This window comes from Phalaenopsis equestris, unplaced genomic scaffold, assembly GCF_001263595.1.
Source record: "Phalaenopsis equestris unplaced genomic scaffold, ASM126359v1 Scaffold000002, whole genome shotgun sequence".
Taxonomy (NCBI): Eukaryota; Viridiplantae; Streptophyta; class Magnoliopsida; order Asparagales; family Orchidaceae; genus Phalaenopsis; species Phalaenopsis equestris.
The window spans coordinates 19,305,480-19,323,968 of NW_018164444.1; the positions used below are offsets into that span (position 1 = coordinate 19,305,480).

General features: G+C 36.0%; 1 protein-coding gene across 1 annotated transcript; it reads left to right on the forward strand.

The window, feature by feature from the left end:
- Nucleotides 1-993: 993 nt before the first annotated feature.
- LOC110039383 (RHOMBOID-like protein 2) lies at nt 994-18,035 on the forward strand. The gene is made up of 6 exons (XM_020744420.1): nt 994-1,398; nt 16,105-16,268; nt 16,872-17,035; nt 17,119-17,381; nt 17,457-17,583; nt 17,789-18,035. The coding sequence occupies exons 1-6, from the start codon at nt 1,061-1,063 to the stop codon at nt 17,912-17,914; spliced, it is 1,182 nt and encodes a 393-aa protein (XP_020600079.1). The 5' UTR covers nt 994-1,060; the 3' UTR covers nt 17,915-18,035.
- The last annotated feature ends 454 nt before the right edge of the window (nt 18,036-18,489 follow it).

Below are 18,489 nucleotides of genomic sequence, written 5' to 3' on the forward strand. Positions count from 1 at the left end.
AATAATAAGGAATATTTACATGCATACCACTCAACTTTTACATATTTATATATTTAATTCCTAAACTTTAATTTATATGTATATAGTTAAAATAATGATATTGTTGTTACATGAAAGATTTGAGGGTTATAAAGTTAAAAAGTAAAGTTTATATGTTAGATATGTAAATACATAAGAATTGAGTGGTATGTTTGTAAATAATAGGTCTATGGCTAGGGCCGTGAATTATGGAATATGTCTATGGCTAGGACTGCGAATTTAGCTCGTTCGCTTGGAAATTGATTCAAATATTGGCTCGAATCGACATCGGACCAAAATAAATGAAATGAGCTACGAGCCACAATTTTGGATCGAGGTGACCCCTATCAATTCAAAATTGAATTATTAACAACTCTATTCATGTCAAGGCTAGAAATTTAACAAATTTAGCGAAAAAATCGTTAATCATTTGAAATTTGATCTGAATTTTAGCTCAAATCAAGATCAGATCGAAGCTACGAACCTAACTTTTGAATTGGATTTTTTTTAAGCCGACTCCAACTCGACTAGGAATCAAATCTTTAACAATTCAAGCTATGCCTGACGAAAAAAATTTACGTACGTAAGATATACACAGTGCTGTGTACGTCAGAGATATTATTTAGAGGGTATTTGGGGGTTATATCCGCGTTATACCCCCTGTAACCTCCCTGTAAACTATCTGTAACCTACAAATATATGAAAATAGAAACACGAACCTTATTATAATGTAGATATAGGTTATAGGTAAGTTACATAAAATTTACAAGAATATAACACATATATAACGCTCCAGTAATCCCTGAATAACCTTGCTCACATGGTATCTGTGTGAGAAAATTCTGTATGAATGATTAAAAAAAAAACCATGTAAAATAATGATGACTCACCATTTGTTAGGCTTCAAGCAAAGGAACACTTTCTTCTTAATTTCGGCAATCTTTGCTTCCGGAGATTTGAACCGCCTTCACCAAGCTTTCTCGTCGTTTTCTTCTTCGTTATATTCGCACATCTTATGAACCAGAGCTGATAAATTCGTTTAATGGGGAAGAGGTCGTCGCCCCCATCGGAGATCGAGGTTAGGGTCCAGCCGAGGATTGGAGACAACACCATCCATCCCTTAGAGATGGGCTCTGCAGCGCCGTATCGGCAACCGTCTGAGGCGGAGGCGGGGAATTATTCCGGCGAGGTCATGCCGTTCCGGCGGTGGAGGCCGTGGATGGTGCCGGCTTTTGTTCTGGTGAATATCTTCCTGTTCGCGATCACGATGTTTGTGAACGACTGCCCTAAAAAGTCGTCATCGTGTGTTGCTTCCTTCCTCGGAAGATTCTCCTTCCAGCCCGTGAGGGAGAATCCCCTCCTCGGGCCTTCGTCAAATACGTGAGTGGTTCTTGATGTTTCTTAGAATGATATCCCTTTGATTTCTTAAGTTTTTTTTTTTTTTTTATATTGTTTGTGGATTGGATTTTGGGTATTCAGGGTTGTATGGTTTGTGGAGCTGCGAAGTGTCATCCTGTTGTATTTCAGTAAAATTTCTTAAGTTTTTTTTTATAATATTGTTTGTGGATTGGATTTTGTGTATTCAGGGTTGTATGGTTTGCGGAGCTGCGAAGTGTCATCCTGTTGTATTTCAGTAATATCAATTAAGTTCGAATATGCACAGTCTTATGATTTCTTGGAGAATTGAGTGGATTGACAAGGTTTGAGGACATGACATTTTAGGACATTAGATTGATTGCCTTGGTCGAAACGTTGTGTGAATGAGTTTCGGTTAACTTTTTATTTTTGATTTACCAATTCGGAAGTGAGTCCTGATGGATTTCCTCTTGCTTTTCTTGCGATTTGGCTGAATAATGATTGAATATGTCTAAGGAGACAGATTTCCTTAACTGGTAATCCATTATTTTCTTCAGGATGCTATTATGGGTTGCAGATAGAGATCCTAGTTCTTTACTCCAAATGCTTTGAGTCTTGGATAGTCTTGGATAGAAACTTATCTAGATGCATTGATGGATCATAGGATGCCTTATGAAAACCATATGAGTATTAATTCATGGAATAGGGAATTCTCCACATCCAATTTTGCACTTGACATAAAATTAATCCACAAACCTAGAATATGCTGCTAATCTAGATTTAGGGCTCGTTTGGCGCTGCATTTTTCTCGCAGCGTGGACTGAAAATGCAAAAACACCCATTTGGTTATCATGTCGCGACGACGATTTAAAAATTTTCATTAAAATGTGGCCGCATGTTCGACCCCACAACCCGCGTTTTTCCTCTCTCGACCGCGAGCGTATTTATCCCGCGGCCCCTCTGCTCGTGTTACCCCTCTCTCTCGTCACTGCTCCGTCACCCGCGATTCTTCTACCCTAAGTAGATACCTCCAGTGGATCTGTGGCCCCAGTGGCTATTTTCGGTTGTTAGTGAGTATTCCGACGACCCTTACATTCCTGTCCCTCTCCGGCTCTTTTCCTCTACTCAAATTTTGATGGTTTGTGCACTCTGTGCCTTGTGTGGTCGGTTTGATATATAATTTGAGGTGGTGGTTATTCTGTTGAGTTGTGTATTCTCTCATCCCCTCTCCCTTTTCTTCTTCCATTTGAGGTGGTGGTTATTCTGTTGAGGTGTGTATTCTCTCATCCCCTCTCCCTTTTCTTCTTCGGCTCGGTTTGGTGGTTGTGTAGTGTTCTCTCTTCTTGATGTCTTCTTTGTTCTTCACCTCTCTTCTCTCTTCTTTGTGTAGCTGTGTGCACTATGCTAGTTTGTTTCATCTCTTAGCTCGGTTTTGGTGTTCTTTGTCTTTTAATTTTTTGTGGTTTTCGATTTGATATTTTCGGTTATGTGGTTTTGATGTTTTGCGGTGATCTTTGGATTTTTGGTGGTTTACCTTGTCAACAATGTTTCAGGTCCCAATGTATGTGGTATGTTCAATTTCTTTTGGTGCTCATGCTATGGGCAATTAGGATATCTTTATGAACTTTTATATTTCGGTGGAGAATTTGAAAATTTGATGAAATTTAGTGCTGGAATTTTTTGTGGTTTTTAGTTTGATTGGTGCTTTGCGGTGATCTTTGGATTTTTGGTGCTTTGCTATTTAGCAATGCTTCAAGTCCCTATATGTTGTTTGTTCGATTTCTTTTGGAGCTTATGCTATGGAGAATTCAAATATTTTTATGAACTTTGATATTTCAGTGGGGAATTTGAAAATTGGATGGAATTTGGTGCTAGAATTCAATGCTGGAATTCGGTGTTGAAATATTGGCTTGGATGTGTTGGTGTGGTTTGTGGTGTGTTGTGTTTTGTGGTGTGGAGGTTGTAGCGTGATGTGATTTTTGGTGTGGAGGTTGTGGTAATGTGTGGTTTGTGGTTTGGTTTGTGGATGTGTTGTGTGATTTGGAGTTTGTGGTTTGTGGATGTGTGAATGTGTTGGTGTGGTGTGGTGTGGAGGTGATGGTGTGATGTGGTGTGGTTTATGGATGTGTTGGCGTGTGGTTTAGAGTGCGTGGTGTGGTGTGTGGATGTGTTGGTGTGGTTTGTGGTGTGGAGGTTGTGGTTTGGAGGTTGTGGTGTGGGGTGGTTTGTGGTGAGGAGATTGTGGTGTGGTGTGTGAGGTTGTGGTTTAGAGGTTGTGCTGTGGAGTGGAGGTTGTGGTGTGGTGTGGTTTGGTTTTGTGTTGGTGAGTGGTTTTGAGTTTGTGGTTTGGTGTGTGGATGTGTTGGTGTGGTGTGTGGATATGTTAGTATAGTGATGTGGAGGTTGTGGTGTGGTGTGGTTTGTGGTGAGGAGATTGTGGTGTGGTGTGGTAGGTTGTGGTTTAGAGGTTGTGCTGTGGAGTGGAGGTTGTGGTGTGGTGTGGTTTGGTTTTGTGTTGGTGAGTGGTTTTGAGTTTGTGGTTTGGTGTGTGGATGTGTTGGTGTGGTGTGTGGATATGTTAGTATAGTGATGTGGAGGTTGTGGTGTGGTGTGGTTTGTGGTGAGGAGATTGTGGTGTGGTGTGGTGTGGTGTGTGGTGTGGAGGTTGTGGTTTGGAGGCTGTGGTGTGGTTTGTGGTGAGAAGATTGTAGTGTGTTATGGTTCGTGGATGTGTTTGTGTGTGGCTTGGAGTTTGTGGTGTGTGGATGTGTTGGTGTGGGTTTGTCGGTGTGGTGGTGTTGAGTGGATGTGTTGGTGTGGTGTGGAGGTGGTGTATGAGATTTGTGTGGTGTGTGGTGTGGAGGTGGTGGTGCAAGGTGATTGTGTATTGAGGAGGTGGTGGTGTGGTTTGTGGATATGTTGATTTGTGGCTTGGAAGTTGTGGCGATAATATTGTGACCTTACGATTTTTCTTTGTTTTTGGATATTGTTGCATTTTTGTTTATGTTAATTAGGTTTTTCATCCCAATAATACAATGGTTAAGGCCAAGAGGCTGATTCACCCGCAATGTGGGACAAAGAAACAAAAGTAATATTTTGTGATTTTTGTCTTAAGGAGATCAATCTGAGAAATAGACTTACAACTTATTTCAATAATGAAGAGTGAGAAAATATTATAAAAAAATTCAAGAAAAGTACAAACAGAGAATATGATAGGACCAATTAAAAAATAAGTAGGATCAGCTTAAGAACTGAAAGATATTGAAATGAAGGTCAACGGGCTTGGAGTGAGATCTAGTGAAGCTAACGATTGATTCGTGTGGCCTGTTAGTCGATGTTGGTTGGTATCACATTTGAAACCTAACAAAGACAACCAAGTAATATTTTGTGACTTTTGTCTCAAGGAGATCAATCTGTGAAATAGACGTACGACTTATTTCAACAATCTGTGAAATAGACGTAAAACTTATTTTAACAGTGAATGGTGACAAAATATTATCAAAAAATTCAAGAAAAGTACAAACAGAGAGTATGATAGGATCAATTAAAAAACAAGTAGGATCAGCTCAAGTACTGAAAGAAATTGAAATGAAGGTCAACGGACTTGGAGTGGGATCTGGTGAAACTAACGATTGATTGGAAGACAATCGGGTTCTTTTTTTTTCGGTGCTGCGATTTTTGAGATTTTTCTGACTGACCTTTTTTGGTGATATGTATATGTGATACACACGAGTTTAGTATTACGTGTGTTAAATGCAACCAAGAATCTTTTTTAAAAGGTCTGTTGTCCTCTTGTAGTGACAGATTCATTGGTTGATATACCGAGTTCTCTGAGACTTCATGCCTGCACAAAACTATAATTAATTATTTATTTTATCAATTTCAACTTGTGTTATGACTAATGAATTTTCTTTTAAAACATTCAAGAAAGGTGGGTTTGAGGATTTATGATACCTCTCTAGGATTGTTGTGCCCCTGTGGACTTCAGAGTTTCCCGCTGACGTCACGTCAGCCACATAGCTACGGGAGACAGTTCTACAAGTGCCCGCGAATAATCACGAAGAGCCATGACTTTTTCCGGTGGGCGGATATGTTGGAAAATTCCACCGCCGAGAATGATCGAGCATGGAGAGCATATTTAGAGAAAGACCTAGCTCATGACATAAGCTCTGTATTTTAAAAATAATATTATCATATTATTAAATATTATTTAATAATTTTTTTCTTTATTTTAATAATCATGATACTCGCTGTTAAGTGAGATTCACATCTTATTTTATGTAATATTTTGAAGTGAATTTTTACTTCTAAAATATCAAATATATTGCTATGGTATTTCTGCTGCAAACAATATTACTATACATGGACAGAACGATCATTTGTCCAGAAACAGTTATGGCACAGTTGTTTTCAAATTGCAAAAAACAAACCCTCAATCAGATTATTCGCAACAGCTTCTGCGCAACAGTTTCTTGTGACAGTTGCAACTTAATAATAAACTGTCGTGCAACAGTTGTTAAGCTGTTATGCAATGCCAAGCCGCGGTGCAAAAATTGTTGTTGATAGGTTGACTGTCTGTTTATTTTTGCAATTTGAAAATAACTGCGCTGCAGCTGTTTCTGAATAAATGACCATTCTGCCCCTGTATAGTAATGTTGTTTGCAACAAAACAATTTATACTAACACATTTTATACTTTAAAAACAAATATCCAGTGCACAATATTACAAAATAAAGATAGACACATCACTTAACAATGACTAACATGACTGCCAAAAATTAAGAAACAGACTTTTAAACCAACAATTAATATTATGATAATATTATTTTTAAAATGTAGATGGTATATGTTATGAGCTAAGACGTCCTCCATGGATGCTCTTCATGTCTAATCACTCTTGGTGGTGAAAATTTAGCCTATCTGCCCACTGAAAATAGTCACAGTTTTTCGTGATTCTCCGTGAGCACTAGTGAAATTGTCTCCCGTAACTATGTGGTTGATGTGAAGTGAGGAGACAACATTGACGTCCACTGCAGCGGTGCAATCCTTTGAAGGTATCATAAATTTTCGAGCTCATCTTTCCTGAAGGCTGAATAAAACATACCCTTAGACATATCACAAGTAAAAATTGATAACATAAATAATTAAAGTTTTATGCAGCTGTGAGGTCTTAGAGAACTCAGTATATAAACCAACGAATCTGTTGCTACAAAAAGACAACAGACCTTATGAAAAAAAGGTTATTGGTTGTCTTTAACCCGTGCAATACCAAACTTATGTGTCACATAGGCATATCACAAAAAAGACCGTCCAGAAGAATCTCAAAAACTGTAGTACCAAAAAAAGGAGACGAACTTGGTTGCCTTTGCTATGAATTCACATGTGATACCAACCAATAGTGACATAAAGGCCAACTAGAAGAACCCATAAGATCAAACGTTTCATCATAGACCTCCAAAACCAAAAAAAAGAAAAGACAAAAGAAAAAAAAAACGTACAATTTACTTAAAAAATCAAAACAATTGATATCAAATGCATAAGGAACTGAAATAAGTATGAACTGTATAAAATACTGATACAATATACAATAAATGTCTTCAACAATCATTATAATTAACAAAAATAAAAACTAACATTCTCTCCAATCACCCTCTATCGCATCCGTAATTTGTTCACTCAACTCTGCTATCTCACTTGCACCTTCTCCATCTTGAGTGCATGTCTCAGAAACATCATTTTCGGCCTGTGACAAAGACTGTTCAAGACAGTACTCATATCCCTCAGCAGGGACATGTGCATGATCCCCGTTCGCCTTACAAAAGTCAATGATATTGCGGAAAGGATGTTGTCGTATATAATTGTAGCAATCACAATCTGCTACTGTTTGAGAAATGGGTAAGATGACAAACACGAAGTATAACCCATTTTCTTTCCAAACATAAAAAAATCCTCTCAATGACACTTCCTAAGGAGGAATATATTATTTTGAACATTTCTTTCTTGTCTTGCGTGACATTGCTGGCTCACTCAAAATTAGATACATGATATCTCGTATCAGGATAAAACTTGAGATACCTCTGCTGCAACTGATAATTAATATCGATCAAATAATATTTTATTGATGTGAATTGAATGATTAATGTTGATGGAAAAAAGAATTAGTAGAGTAGAGTCTCCAGCGAAATTGTGGGTGGATGTGAGAAATTTTGTTTATTATTTCGTGTTGTCGATTTGAAAATTCGACTGTCATGTGCAATGTTCTCATAACTGGACGTGACAAAAATGAAACACATGTTTAAATCGCATACCGCCACGACATTCTGCGTCGGGGATCCTTAATGGCTGATGAATGTGATCTTCTCATTATTTGAAACATTTAATGGCTGATGAATGTGATCTTCTCATATTTGAAACATGTGCATCAATGTGTGTTCCATCGATTGCTCCAATAAAATTCTAGAAAGATAACGAAGAGTTACATAATTACGATGCTCATATGAAATTGAATGTAATAAATTGTAGAAATTACGTTAAACTATGACATATACTGCCACATCGTACGAAATTTCTTAATATCCGTTCGAATGTAGGATCTGTTGGTTTTATGATTTGTGAAGAAAAAGTGACAAGTGCATTCAATCATTTTGAGAAGTATCTACAAATCATTTTGGAAAAGTGTAGAAACTGTCCATAGCTCGCCTCATTAATTCATTCTGCGATAATATATAGAGGGTTGTTGCTAACATCCCTCGTGAAATTGTCCTGGATGAACAATGAAGTTCATGATTTCTGTGTAGTTCGTCAAATAGATCGGTGAATACTGCCTGTGTCATGCAGAATATATTTTTAAATCTCATTGGGTGGCTCGCAAGCAACTCCCCAATTAATTTGTCGTTAATAGAAGAGGATGTCATACAAGGGGATCGCTCTATGCACGAGTTCTAATAATCGTATATCAAGCATATTGCAGCTGCAACTCTTCTTCTGAGTTTTTCTATAGTTGCATCCATGTATTTCAGCATGAGCATGACTAACACATAAACATCAATGAATTAGCTACAAACATATAAAATTATGAACAAAACCAACTTAAGCAAATAACATTACAAAAGTAAATAAAAAATATAACGAGAAATGAAAAATTCTCAAGTAAAATGACATGTGAAACAACATAAATATCCAAAACAGTATGAAAACTATAAACAAATAAAAATGTCCAAAGTAAATAAACAAATAACAAATATGAAATGTCCCACAAGATTCTAATAAAAAATAATGTCTCTCAAACATCACTGCTTCCATGAAAATAATATAGGTAAGCTACTCTACGATCAATAGTCATCATTATGAATAACTCTCTTCGGATCGAATCTTCAAATAACTTCATATAAAATAAATACAACAACATGTCTTTATAAATTTCTATAGTTTTTCCAGAATTCACATAACTTACTGGACAGAAGTTGCTTGTGATGAACTCGGGTCATTGGTGTATGAAGCCACTAACTGTGATATCTGTCTTCTAAGAAAAACAACTCCTTATATATATATATATTTTGTCAATCTGGGGATGCTTTGATTGACTCGTGGACTCAACTTCTTGAAGGTTCGGGCTAGGGTCTTCATTGGAATCTCTTTTTTGATTAGCTCCAAAATTTTCAGAGATGCCACCAAACCCTGTCTCACTGAGGGCACATGCATTGTTACCCATTGCCGCAACACCTCCAAATATACGATCCAACTTCTCCTGCAGTTCAGGATCGATTCTACTGTATTAAAATTTTTTCGCAGTAGACACTACCTACAAATTCATATAACATGTTAGTTTTGAAAATAATTTAAAATTCGACAAAAACAGGGAACATTTAAAAAATGCTCACCACTAGTTTCTCTGCCCACCACTCATCGAAAGCATCAATCGTTCGCTTTACTGGATCCCACCCCAAGCCCATTGATTATCGCTTCAATTCCTTACAATTTTTCTATAATTCTTTAGTTGATCTCACTTATTTTTTAATTGCATCATGTTATACTTATTTTGTCACTCTTCCTTGTTGCAATGGTTGTCGACATTTTTCCTGTTCGACCTCTTTGAGACAAATGTTGTAAAATATTATCTTTGTATCCTTATCCTACATCACAAATGAACGAACCTCTTTGGTCTTAACCATTGTGATACTCGAATGAAAAAAATAATTAGCATAAACCTGAGAGCTACAAAAAAAGAATGCCACAAATCATCAGTAATGTCTTTCCACACAAAAACACATCTACTATCACCAACACTAACAAACAAACACATCCACCACACTAACAAACAAACACATCCACCACCACCTCACCCGCAAACAAACACATCCGCTACCTCACTCACAAACAAACACATCCACTACCTCACCCACATACAAACACATCTACCATTACCAACACCCACACACAAACACGTACACCATCACCAACAAACAAACACATCCATCACCTCACCCACATACCAACACACACACACACACACACACACACAACAACACTAAACACCTCAACCAAAATTCGGGAAAACACCTACACACACCTGCAAATCCACAGTCATCACACCACCATATGTGTTTCGAATGTTCAAATGCGAACATCAACACCACCGAACGTATCACAACCAAAGTATAAAGCATTTGTATGATGCAAACCGAGCATCATAAAATATAAAGCCACCTAACCGAGCAAGCTTAAAGATGGATGCAACATAAAGTATAAACATCAAATCAAGCATCATGGATGCAACCTGAAGCATCAAACCGAGAACATTGCTCAAACGCCCCGCGACCGTAGAATCCAAATAGCCCAAACCACGGTCCTAGACTGCACCGCAGTAAAACCGCCGACCCAACCGACCTAATAAGCTATTGTTTTTTGGTGGAAGGGATTGGCTTTAGTTTTTTTCTTTTTTTTTTCAACTCCTTTCCGTGAACATTGCTCATCTTCCATAAGTTTCAGCCATTGTATTAATGCATGTATTTAATTTATTTGGAGCTATTAGAGCGGGATCCACTTTTTAAGGAATATGAGTTGAACCAATAACAAGAATCTTTCCAGTGGAACATCTTTCACAATCTCTGGAGGAATAGTTTTCTAATAGATTGATGGATAAGTAATTTGACTCATATGCAATTCATGAATGTTTGGAATCCATATTATTCAAGGAGACATTGCTTTTGCTAATTCGAATTAAAAGTTGATATCAAATTGGTCTATTTTTGTCATCATATACATAGTTAACATATTCGTCATAGTTAGCAGCTCCGTATAAGGCTGTCAAAACGGCTCGTTGTTCGCGAACAACTCATGTTTGGCTCGCTCGCTAAGTTAGCGAGCCAAACAAGAATAAAAATTTGTTCGTTCGCGTTCAACTCGAAATAATATTCATCAATTATATATAACTACTCATATATATATATATATATATATATGAGCAGTATTTCCAAAAAATTTAATTGACTACAAGACTTCAAAGATTTATAATCAATTAAAAATATTATTTAAGAAAATAAAATAAAAAATAGTAAATTAGATTCAAATGATGTTTTAATATAAACAATAATTTTTTAAATCTTACCCCAATCCTTAACATCTTATGACTACGTGATTAGGGTTATCAAAATGACTCTTTGTTCGTGAACACCTCGTGTTTGGCTCGTTAAACAAACGAGCCGAACACAAGCACAATTTTTGAGCTCGAAATATAAATGAGCCAAACACAAGCTAAGCCTGGGCTTGGTTGTGTTCGGCTCGTTTACACCCATGGCTCCGTATCAATATCAAGGTTATCATTAAATCAGGTTAAACCAACCAAAGTTGATGGGCTCTAAGGAAGTAAGATAATTATTTTTCTCTTCAATGTGCAGTAGGTCAATTGAGAGGAGGTTCATCAAGAGACTTACATTAACCCAGGTTTGCTAACCTTAAGGATTGACTCACAAAAAAATTATACTCATTATAATTCTAGCATAATATCATAAATCAACTTTCCATACCTTGTTTAAGCAAATAAATTGAAACTGTAGTACAAATTCTTCTAAGTTTTGCTGTAGACATCAACCATCCCCAAAGTATGCATCCGGGAAAGCTTAAAAACTTGGGTACATCCATATTTTATGTACAAGGCCTGGATTTGTATATGCTCCAACCAACCACAGCTAAACCCTCAATAATAGTGTAAAAAACAGCTCAATTTTCATAAATAACTTATGTAGAACTTGATAATTTGTTTATTTTTGGCTCATTTATTAATTAAATGAGCCATGCTTGATCGTCATTTGCAAACTTGTTTGCTAAACAAGTCAAACATGGAGAATTGTTCATTCAATTATGCTCAACCCGATAAAATCTCAATATATATATTTATTGAATAAGCTTGTAAGTACATGTCCACGCACAAATACACATGCTTGCGCACGATGCACACTTGTCCACACGCACTAACGTTATTTATTTAACTTAAGCATTTATTTATTTTAACCACTGAATATGCTTTAGCAATCATGAAAACATATATAAGTTCTGTGAATTTTCAAGGGCATTATACTATGAAATCATGAATTTTCTTTTCATACAATTAGAGCCATAAGTATAAAATTTGTTGTGCATTTGATGGTTATTGATTTTGCTTGTTGTTCTTATTTTACTTTACAATAAATTTGTTGATCATGAACACAAATTTTTAGCTCTTTAACAAACTTGTGCTCGGATGTGTATGAGTCAATAGTTGATGACCTCGGTTATATAAACTCCCAATCTTTTCATATCAACTAATTGCATGCATACTTTTAAATCACATATTTAGGTAAAACAGAAGATTTATAAGATTGAATTTAATGGGAGAACGCCTTAGTTTATGACTTGGCAAGGGATAATGATTGAGAGAAATGTACAAAGCAAAAGAAAAGGTCGCAGCATGTATTGTAAATGTGATGAAACTAACTTATTAGATTTTCGAAGTTTGTGTCGTTGTGGTCTTAAAAAATTTGCAAAGCACATTTAACTCTCGTCGAGAGCTTAACACGGCACCCAAAAGGCAAATGAGATAGTAGGTAAGACGCTACCCAAAGATTTTACCCTCATATTGCAAGGACTTTAAGATGTGGGGTTTGAGGTTTCCCATAGGCACAAACCCCTATGGTTAATTACCCCTCCTGATAACGGGAGGGTACTTTCAATTAAGGCTAGTAATCAGACGCTAAGTATTCAGACTTTGCATATAGTAGTAGCAGATTTGAGAATTAAAATTATTAAAATTATCACCGTGAGCTCAAAGCGGATGGTGGGGGAAATGACGACGAACTCAATCAAGATCCTATGGTTCCGTCATCTCGGGTTCTCATGGTCTCGAGTCTACTTAGTCAGCGGAGGTAGTCAACTCAACCTGGCAACATGTTTCTTGTTAGCAACCATGGGTTGCTTCGTCCAAAGGGACCTTGTAGACCTGGGGTGAATGTTTTTCTAAGGGGACTAATCTAAGTCGACTTTTAACTTACAAAGGGTTTTCTGTCCTGTCAAATATACCTTATGATTCAATACTGGTTGCCATTGGGGAACACTGGCTCCAACCTGGCGTAATACAATAGTGTCATTTGGCAGAAAATCACTCGGTTAGAGGGCTCTGGTCTTAACCACTTTTTTGTGTGTCTTCGCTGATCGCACTGTGGAAGAGGGAGGTGTGAGAGATTATGGATAAAAAAATGTCCGAGAGTTGTAGGTATTGCTTTTATTATTTTATTTTTTTATTTCTCTTAAGTGATGGCGAGCTCTCATTGGGAGGAGTGGGTGGCAACATGTGGGGGATAACATGGATTGGCAATGGCTTCTAAGGGAAGGTGCTGAAGGGTTTAAATTAAATTTTTTTTTAAAATTTTAGGCATCTCATTTTGCATGTTATTGACTCAAGTACGAAAACATATCAATATTGGCATCCTTAGGTGAAGTTGATGCTTCAGACGCGCTCGTGCAGTCTGTTTTGTGATCAGAGGTCGTTTGAGCAACTTTCAGTGACGCTCGAGATGATTTAGGCTTAAATTATGCACATGCGCCGAAGGCTTGTAGTTTTCATGTTGTTCGGCCATTTTGATCATAAAAGACACCTCATTGGGTGAGGTAATTTTGATGTTTTCGAATGCAATGGAGGAGCCATGTCCTATCGACCAATCTTGTGAAATATATATTAGGGTCAACAGTCGTTCAATAATTTATATTAAGTCCTTAAAAATTTGCATTATAATTTCAAAAATATAAAATATAACCACTTTCTGGATGTCAATGCCTATTTCCTATTAGGGTTGTGAATTAAGGAAAGTCTCCTTAATCATAATTTCAGATTTTCTTGTTAGAAAACCTTTTTCAAGTCTTCCTTGGCTTCCATCTGCTCTTATTATTTTGGCATCGCTTTTAAAAATCCTACTATATCACAAATTTAATTCATCAGGGAATAGCATGATGGTTATTCTTACCTTGTTTGTGGCCCCCTTATAGAGCCACACAATTATGCTACACACCTGTGAAGCAGCTCATAAATCTTTGTGAGATTAATGGATATTGCATTAAATATGATAGCACAACTTAGCAAAACACTAGATAAAACTTATTCTAGGTTCTTGTGATGAGTACTACCTTCTAGCTCGATAATAGTCTAGACATGCAATAAGATTATTATCATATCCTTCTTTGTTTGTCTCCTATTCTCCCTAACTAGAGTCATACTTGACATGGATTTTAGTTTTAAATTTTAAGCAGAAACGATAGGTTTCATAAAGTGAATGGGTGGGTTAAATTCTGAAAGCCAGGGAAAGCTATACTCAAATTCCGCTTGCTGGTTCCAAAATCTAGAACATGTTGTTTCTCTGTCTGGAACGAGATCTTGAAAACATAATTTGAGCTTGAAGGAGAGTAAGATTTATTTTTTTCCATATTTTCTAACCTTTGACTTCCATTTTGGAAGTGAAAGGCAATACCGCTTAACCACATGGTTGGTAGGAGAGTAAGATGTATCGGATTTTTTGAAGAATTTGTTACTTTTTAAAGGATTTAAACTGTTCAGAAGAAGTAAAAACATGCTTCTGAATCTAGGAAACTGAATTTTATGATTACCTGTAGTTTCCATGCATTCATCTATACCCTCTATAATGTGACTTTCACATATTACCTCATTGATTGCTCTGTATTGTCTTTGCTCCCGTTTTTATTTCCATTTTACACCCTATAGGTTTAGCTTTCCACATGTACCTTATTATTCTGTCATATCAATTAACAAAATGGTTTAATGCCTAGTTTACTTCGGAAAAATGTTTATAAACCTGTTTGAGGTGATCCATAATTTTGACTAAAAAATTTCAGTTATAGACTTCTAGTTGTATTCTGCTCAATTTAAATCTTCACAGATGTTCATAAAGATTTAATGTTAAATGTTTGACATCCAAAGCTGACCATGGGCCATAACATATCTTTATTCAACAAATTCGCAGCTTTCTTGCTTTAATGACCTAATAATTCCTCCTTTCTATTGAAAGAACTGACACAAACCAATTCATTCCCTGCATAATCTGAAATGCATTTAGAAATCTTCGGTATTCTTACATTAATTTAGCGGTAAAGTTACCTGCTCAGATTTTCATAAGTTTCTTTCATGGCTTGCTAATTTTGATTTCCACCTCTTAGTCATCCAAGTTCTTGACTCTGCTGATTACTTAACTGTGAATCTAATGTTATTAATGATAACTTTCTTATTTTGTTTGCTCTACACCGGTCTCTTATAACTAACTAAATTAGTACTTCTAATATCTGACACTAATGAAAAAGTGGTTGATTGATCTCTGACAAATTTTACTAGTTTATTTTGCTTAAAGCATGACGATCTCTTGATGATGGGTTCACACAAAATTACGCAATCTCTTAAAATGCTTTCCCTAAACAGATCTGTGTAAGCTCTATCAGTTTTATGTATGCATTTTTAGCATTTGTAGAGTTGCATTAGGAAAAAATACAAATAAAATAATTAATATTTCATGTATCCTTTGACGTGACATTTTTGCATTGTTTAAATCAAAGGTAAAATTTGTGTATTTTCATTCTTTTGGGCTATTTGATATTTCAATAACACATTCTGAATAAATAAAATTTTCTGGCGAAGTAGAGACTGTCTTGTTTGTGTTGATGAAGAAAGGAGTAATCTCTAAAGAAACATGCTTATGGATTGCATCTGTTTTATGCTTGACATCAACATAAGGCTAATAATTATGCTTGAAGCTCACGATAATTATTAGAGTTTTAATTGATTCGAAATTGAGATTGTTTTTCTTTGATTTGAATACGGCTTGCTCACAATTAGTTTTTTTTGCTTTGAGTTGAAGATGGCCGCTCAAAATTAGTTTGATTTAATTTGAAAATAACTTGATATATGATATATGTGCACGTCTACGTGTGTCTCAACACAACTTGTCGAAAGACCAACTTGAAATATAACATTTTTAAGTTTATATTAAACCATATCGGCCTCATCCTGATTTACCACTCAAAATGCAATGCATTTAATCCAGTTCAATAATTTCTTACAGAATTTATGATGATATTTAGTTTAAATTGTGTAAAATTTCCTTCCTGTTATTTTATTTCCTCCACATCATTTACTGAGTGGCAGGTTCTAATTTAGTCTTGTATATCTGTGGACGCTGAATGTGTTTATTCCATTAGGCTAGAGAAGATGGGTGCTCTTGATGTGAACAAGGTGGTCCATGGGCACCAAGGATGGCGCCTAGTTACTTGTGCCTGGCTTCATGCTGGAGTGGTCCATATACTCGCCAATATGTTGAGCCTTCTTTTCATTGGAATTAGACTCGAACAAGAATTTGGATTTCGTAAGTGACATTTCAACTTAACAATATCTTATCTACTAGTATCAATCATATGTATTGACCCAAATTTATGTTGATGTTGTCCTTCCTTTCTGTCAGTGATTTTACTTTTTTTTTATTAATGATCTATGAAAAGCTAATATAATAATCAGGAGATGTTTTTCGTGGAGTGGCTGGCTACCATTCTCTTAAATAATAATACTAAAACATGGAGCTTCTAAATTTAACGCCTTTTGTTTTACTCTCGGTTGTTTCTAAGCTTGTACGAAGATAGAAAGCATCTTTTGCTGCTTCTTACACAATTATTACGCAATTCCAAACCAATTCAATAAGGGGGCAAACTGGACCAGAACCTTTACCGATATGCCCAATCTAATTGAGTAAAATTCCACAGCATATATAGCTGCAAATTATATATCTTACATATGCATTTTATTTTATTTAGGTTTAAGCTGAATCCCATGGCCCAAAAGAGTGCAAATGCCTCTAACTTGACTGTCTAAACCTTTACTCTCGCCAAATAAACCTCAAACTAATTAGATCCAAGCTGTCCAGTCTAGTGTCAAATATTTCCTATTGTTCTAACATTTCTTCCTTCTTTACCAGCCAGAATAGGCCTTCTATACATTATCTCTGGGCTTGGTGGTAGCTTACTATCTGCTCTCTTTATCCAATCAAGCATATCAGTAGGTGCTTCAGGAGCACTTTTTGGATTACTAGGCGGCATGCTCTCCGAACTCATAACAAATTGGTCAATTTACGCAAATAAGGTACAATTGTAATTTTACTAATTAATTTGAGTTTAGCTGGAATTGAAGTTCTTGTATCTATTACGTGTTTCATTCATCTGTAGCTTGCAGCATTGCTGACACTTGTGTTCATCATTGTAATAAACCTGGCTGTTGGCGTCCTCCCACATGTGGACAACTTTGCTCATATTGGAGGTTTTATCTCTGGATTTCTTCTTGGCTTTGTACTATTGATTCGCCCTCAGTTTGGATGGATCAGCCAACAGAATCAACCTCCTAGTGAACAACACATTGGTTCGATGAAACGTAAGCATAGGATGTATCAGTATGTACTGTGGATAGCTGCTGCAATTCTTCTGATTGTGGGGTGAGCTTCTTTGGAGAAACTCAAATTTTTGGATTGTTTAGGGAAAAATTACCAATATTATTGATTTTGGTGCAGATTTACAATTGGTATGATCATGCTTTTTCGTGGGGTTAATGGCAATGATCACTGCTCTTGGTGCCATTATCTGAGCTGCGTTCCCACTTCAAGATGGCATTGCAATTCATCAGCAACTAATTGCTCGGTATGGAGCTGATATCTTCTACTTTTTTTTATCTGAATTCATCGTTTTCTAGAAAAAAAAAAAAAAAAACCTTAGAAAAATTTTCCCGCCAACTTCTTGCAAAATTACTCGAAATACAAAGCATTTTGTCCAGCCATGATGATGAAATCTTAAGGGGATGGAATAGTTGCTGTAAATGTAATATGCAATTTGTGAACTTTTGCAGGCATATCAAGATGGGAACCAGTTGAATTTAACGTGTGAGGGTGGCAGTGACAGAAGCCAGACCTACCCCTTACCAAATGCGAGCAGTGATAGGATTGAAGAGCTTTGCTCCCAACTCTGCAGTTGACATTACCTACTCTCAAATATGGGATGATTTGCCGCTGATTCTTTGTATAAATCATTGAGGATTTTTTTTTTCTTAGAACATTTATATACATATCACTCAATTCTTGTGTATTTACATATCTAACACCCAAACTTCACTTTCTACATTTATGCCACCTTACCTTTACATGAAAATGCATATTTCACATTTTAAAAGTTAAAATAGTGATATTTTCGATGTCATACGAAAGATTTGGGCGGTTTAAATATAAATTGCAAAATTTTAAGTGTTATAGATGCAAATATGTAAGAATTGGGTGGTATGCATGTAAATGCCTTTTTCCTTTGTTTTGAGATGATTTATACTCGATAATGTTCAATTGAATATTTTTCTTACATCATGTATCCGAGATTGCTGTCTTTGTTGTAGGGTAATTTTATTATGTAATGTTAGATGAATCAATATGATAACTTTGATTCTAAGAAGTGAGTAAAAAGTAGGCTAATAAGTATTTTAATTGAAATATTCTTATTTTGTGCTTTTCTATGTTTAGTTTGTAAATTTACAATTTGTCATTATTTTTCATTTTTGATTTG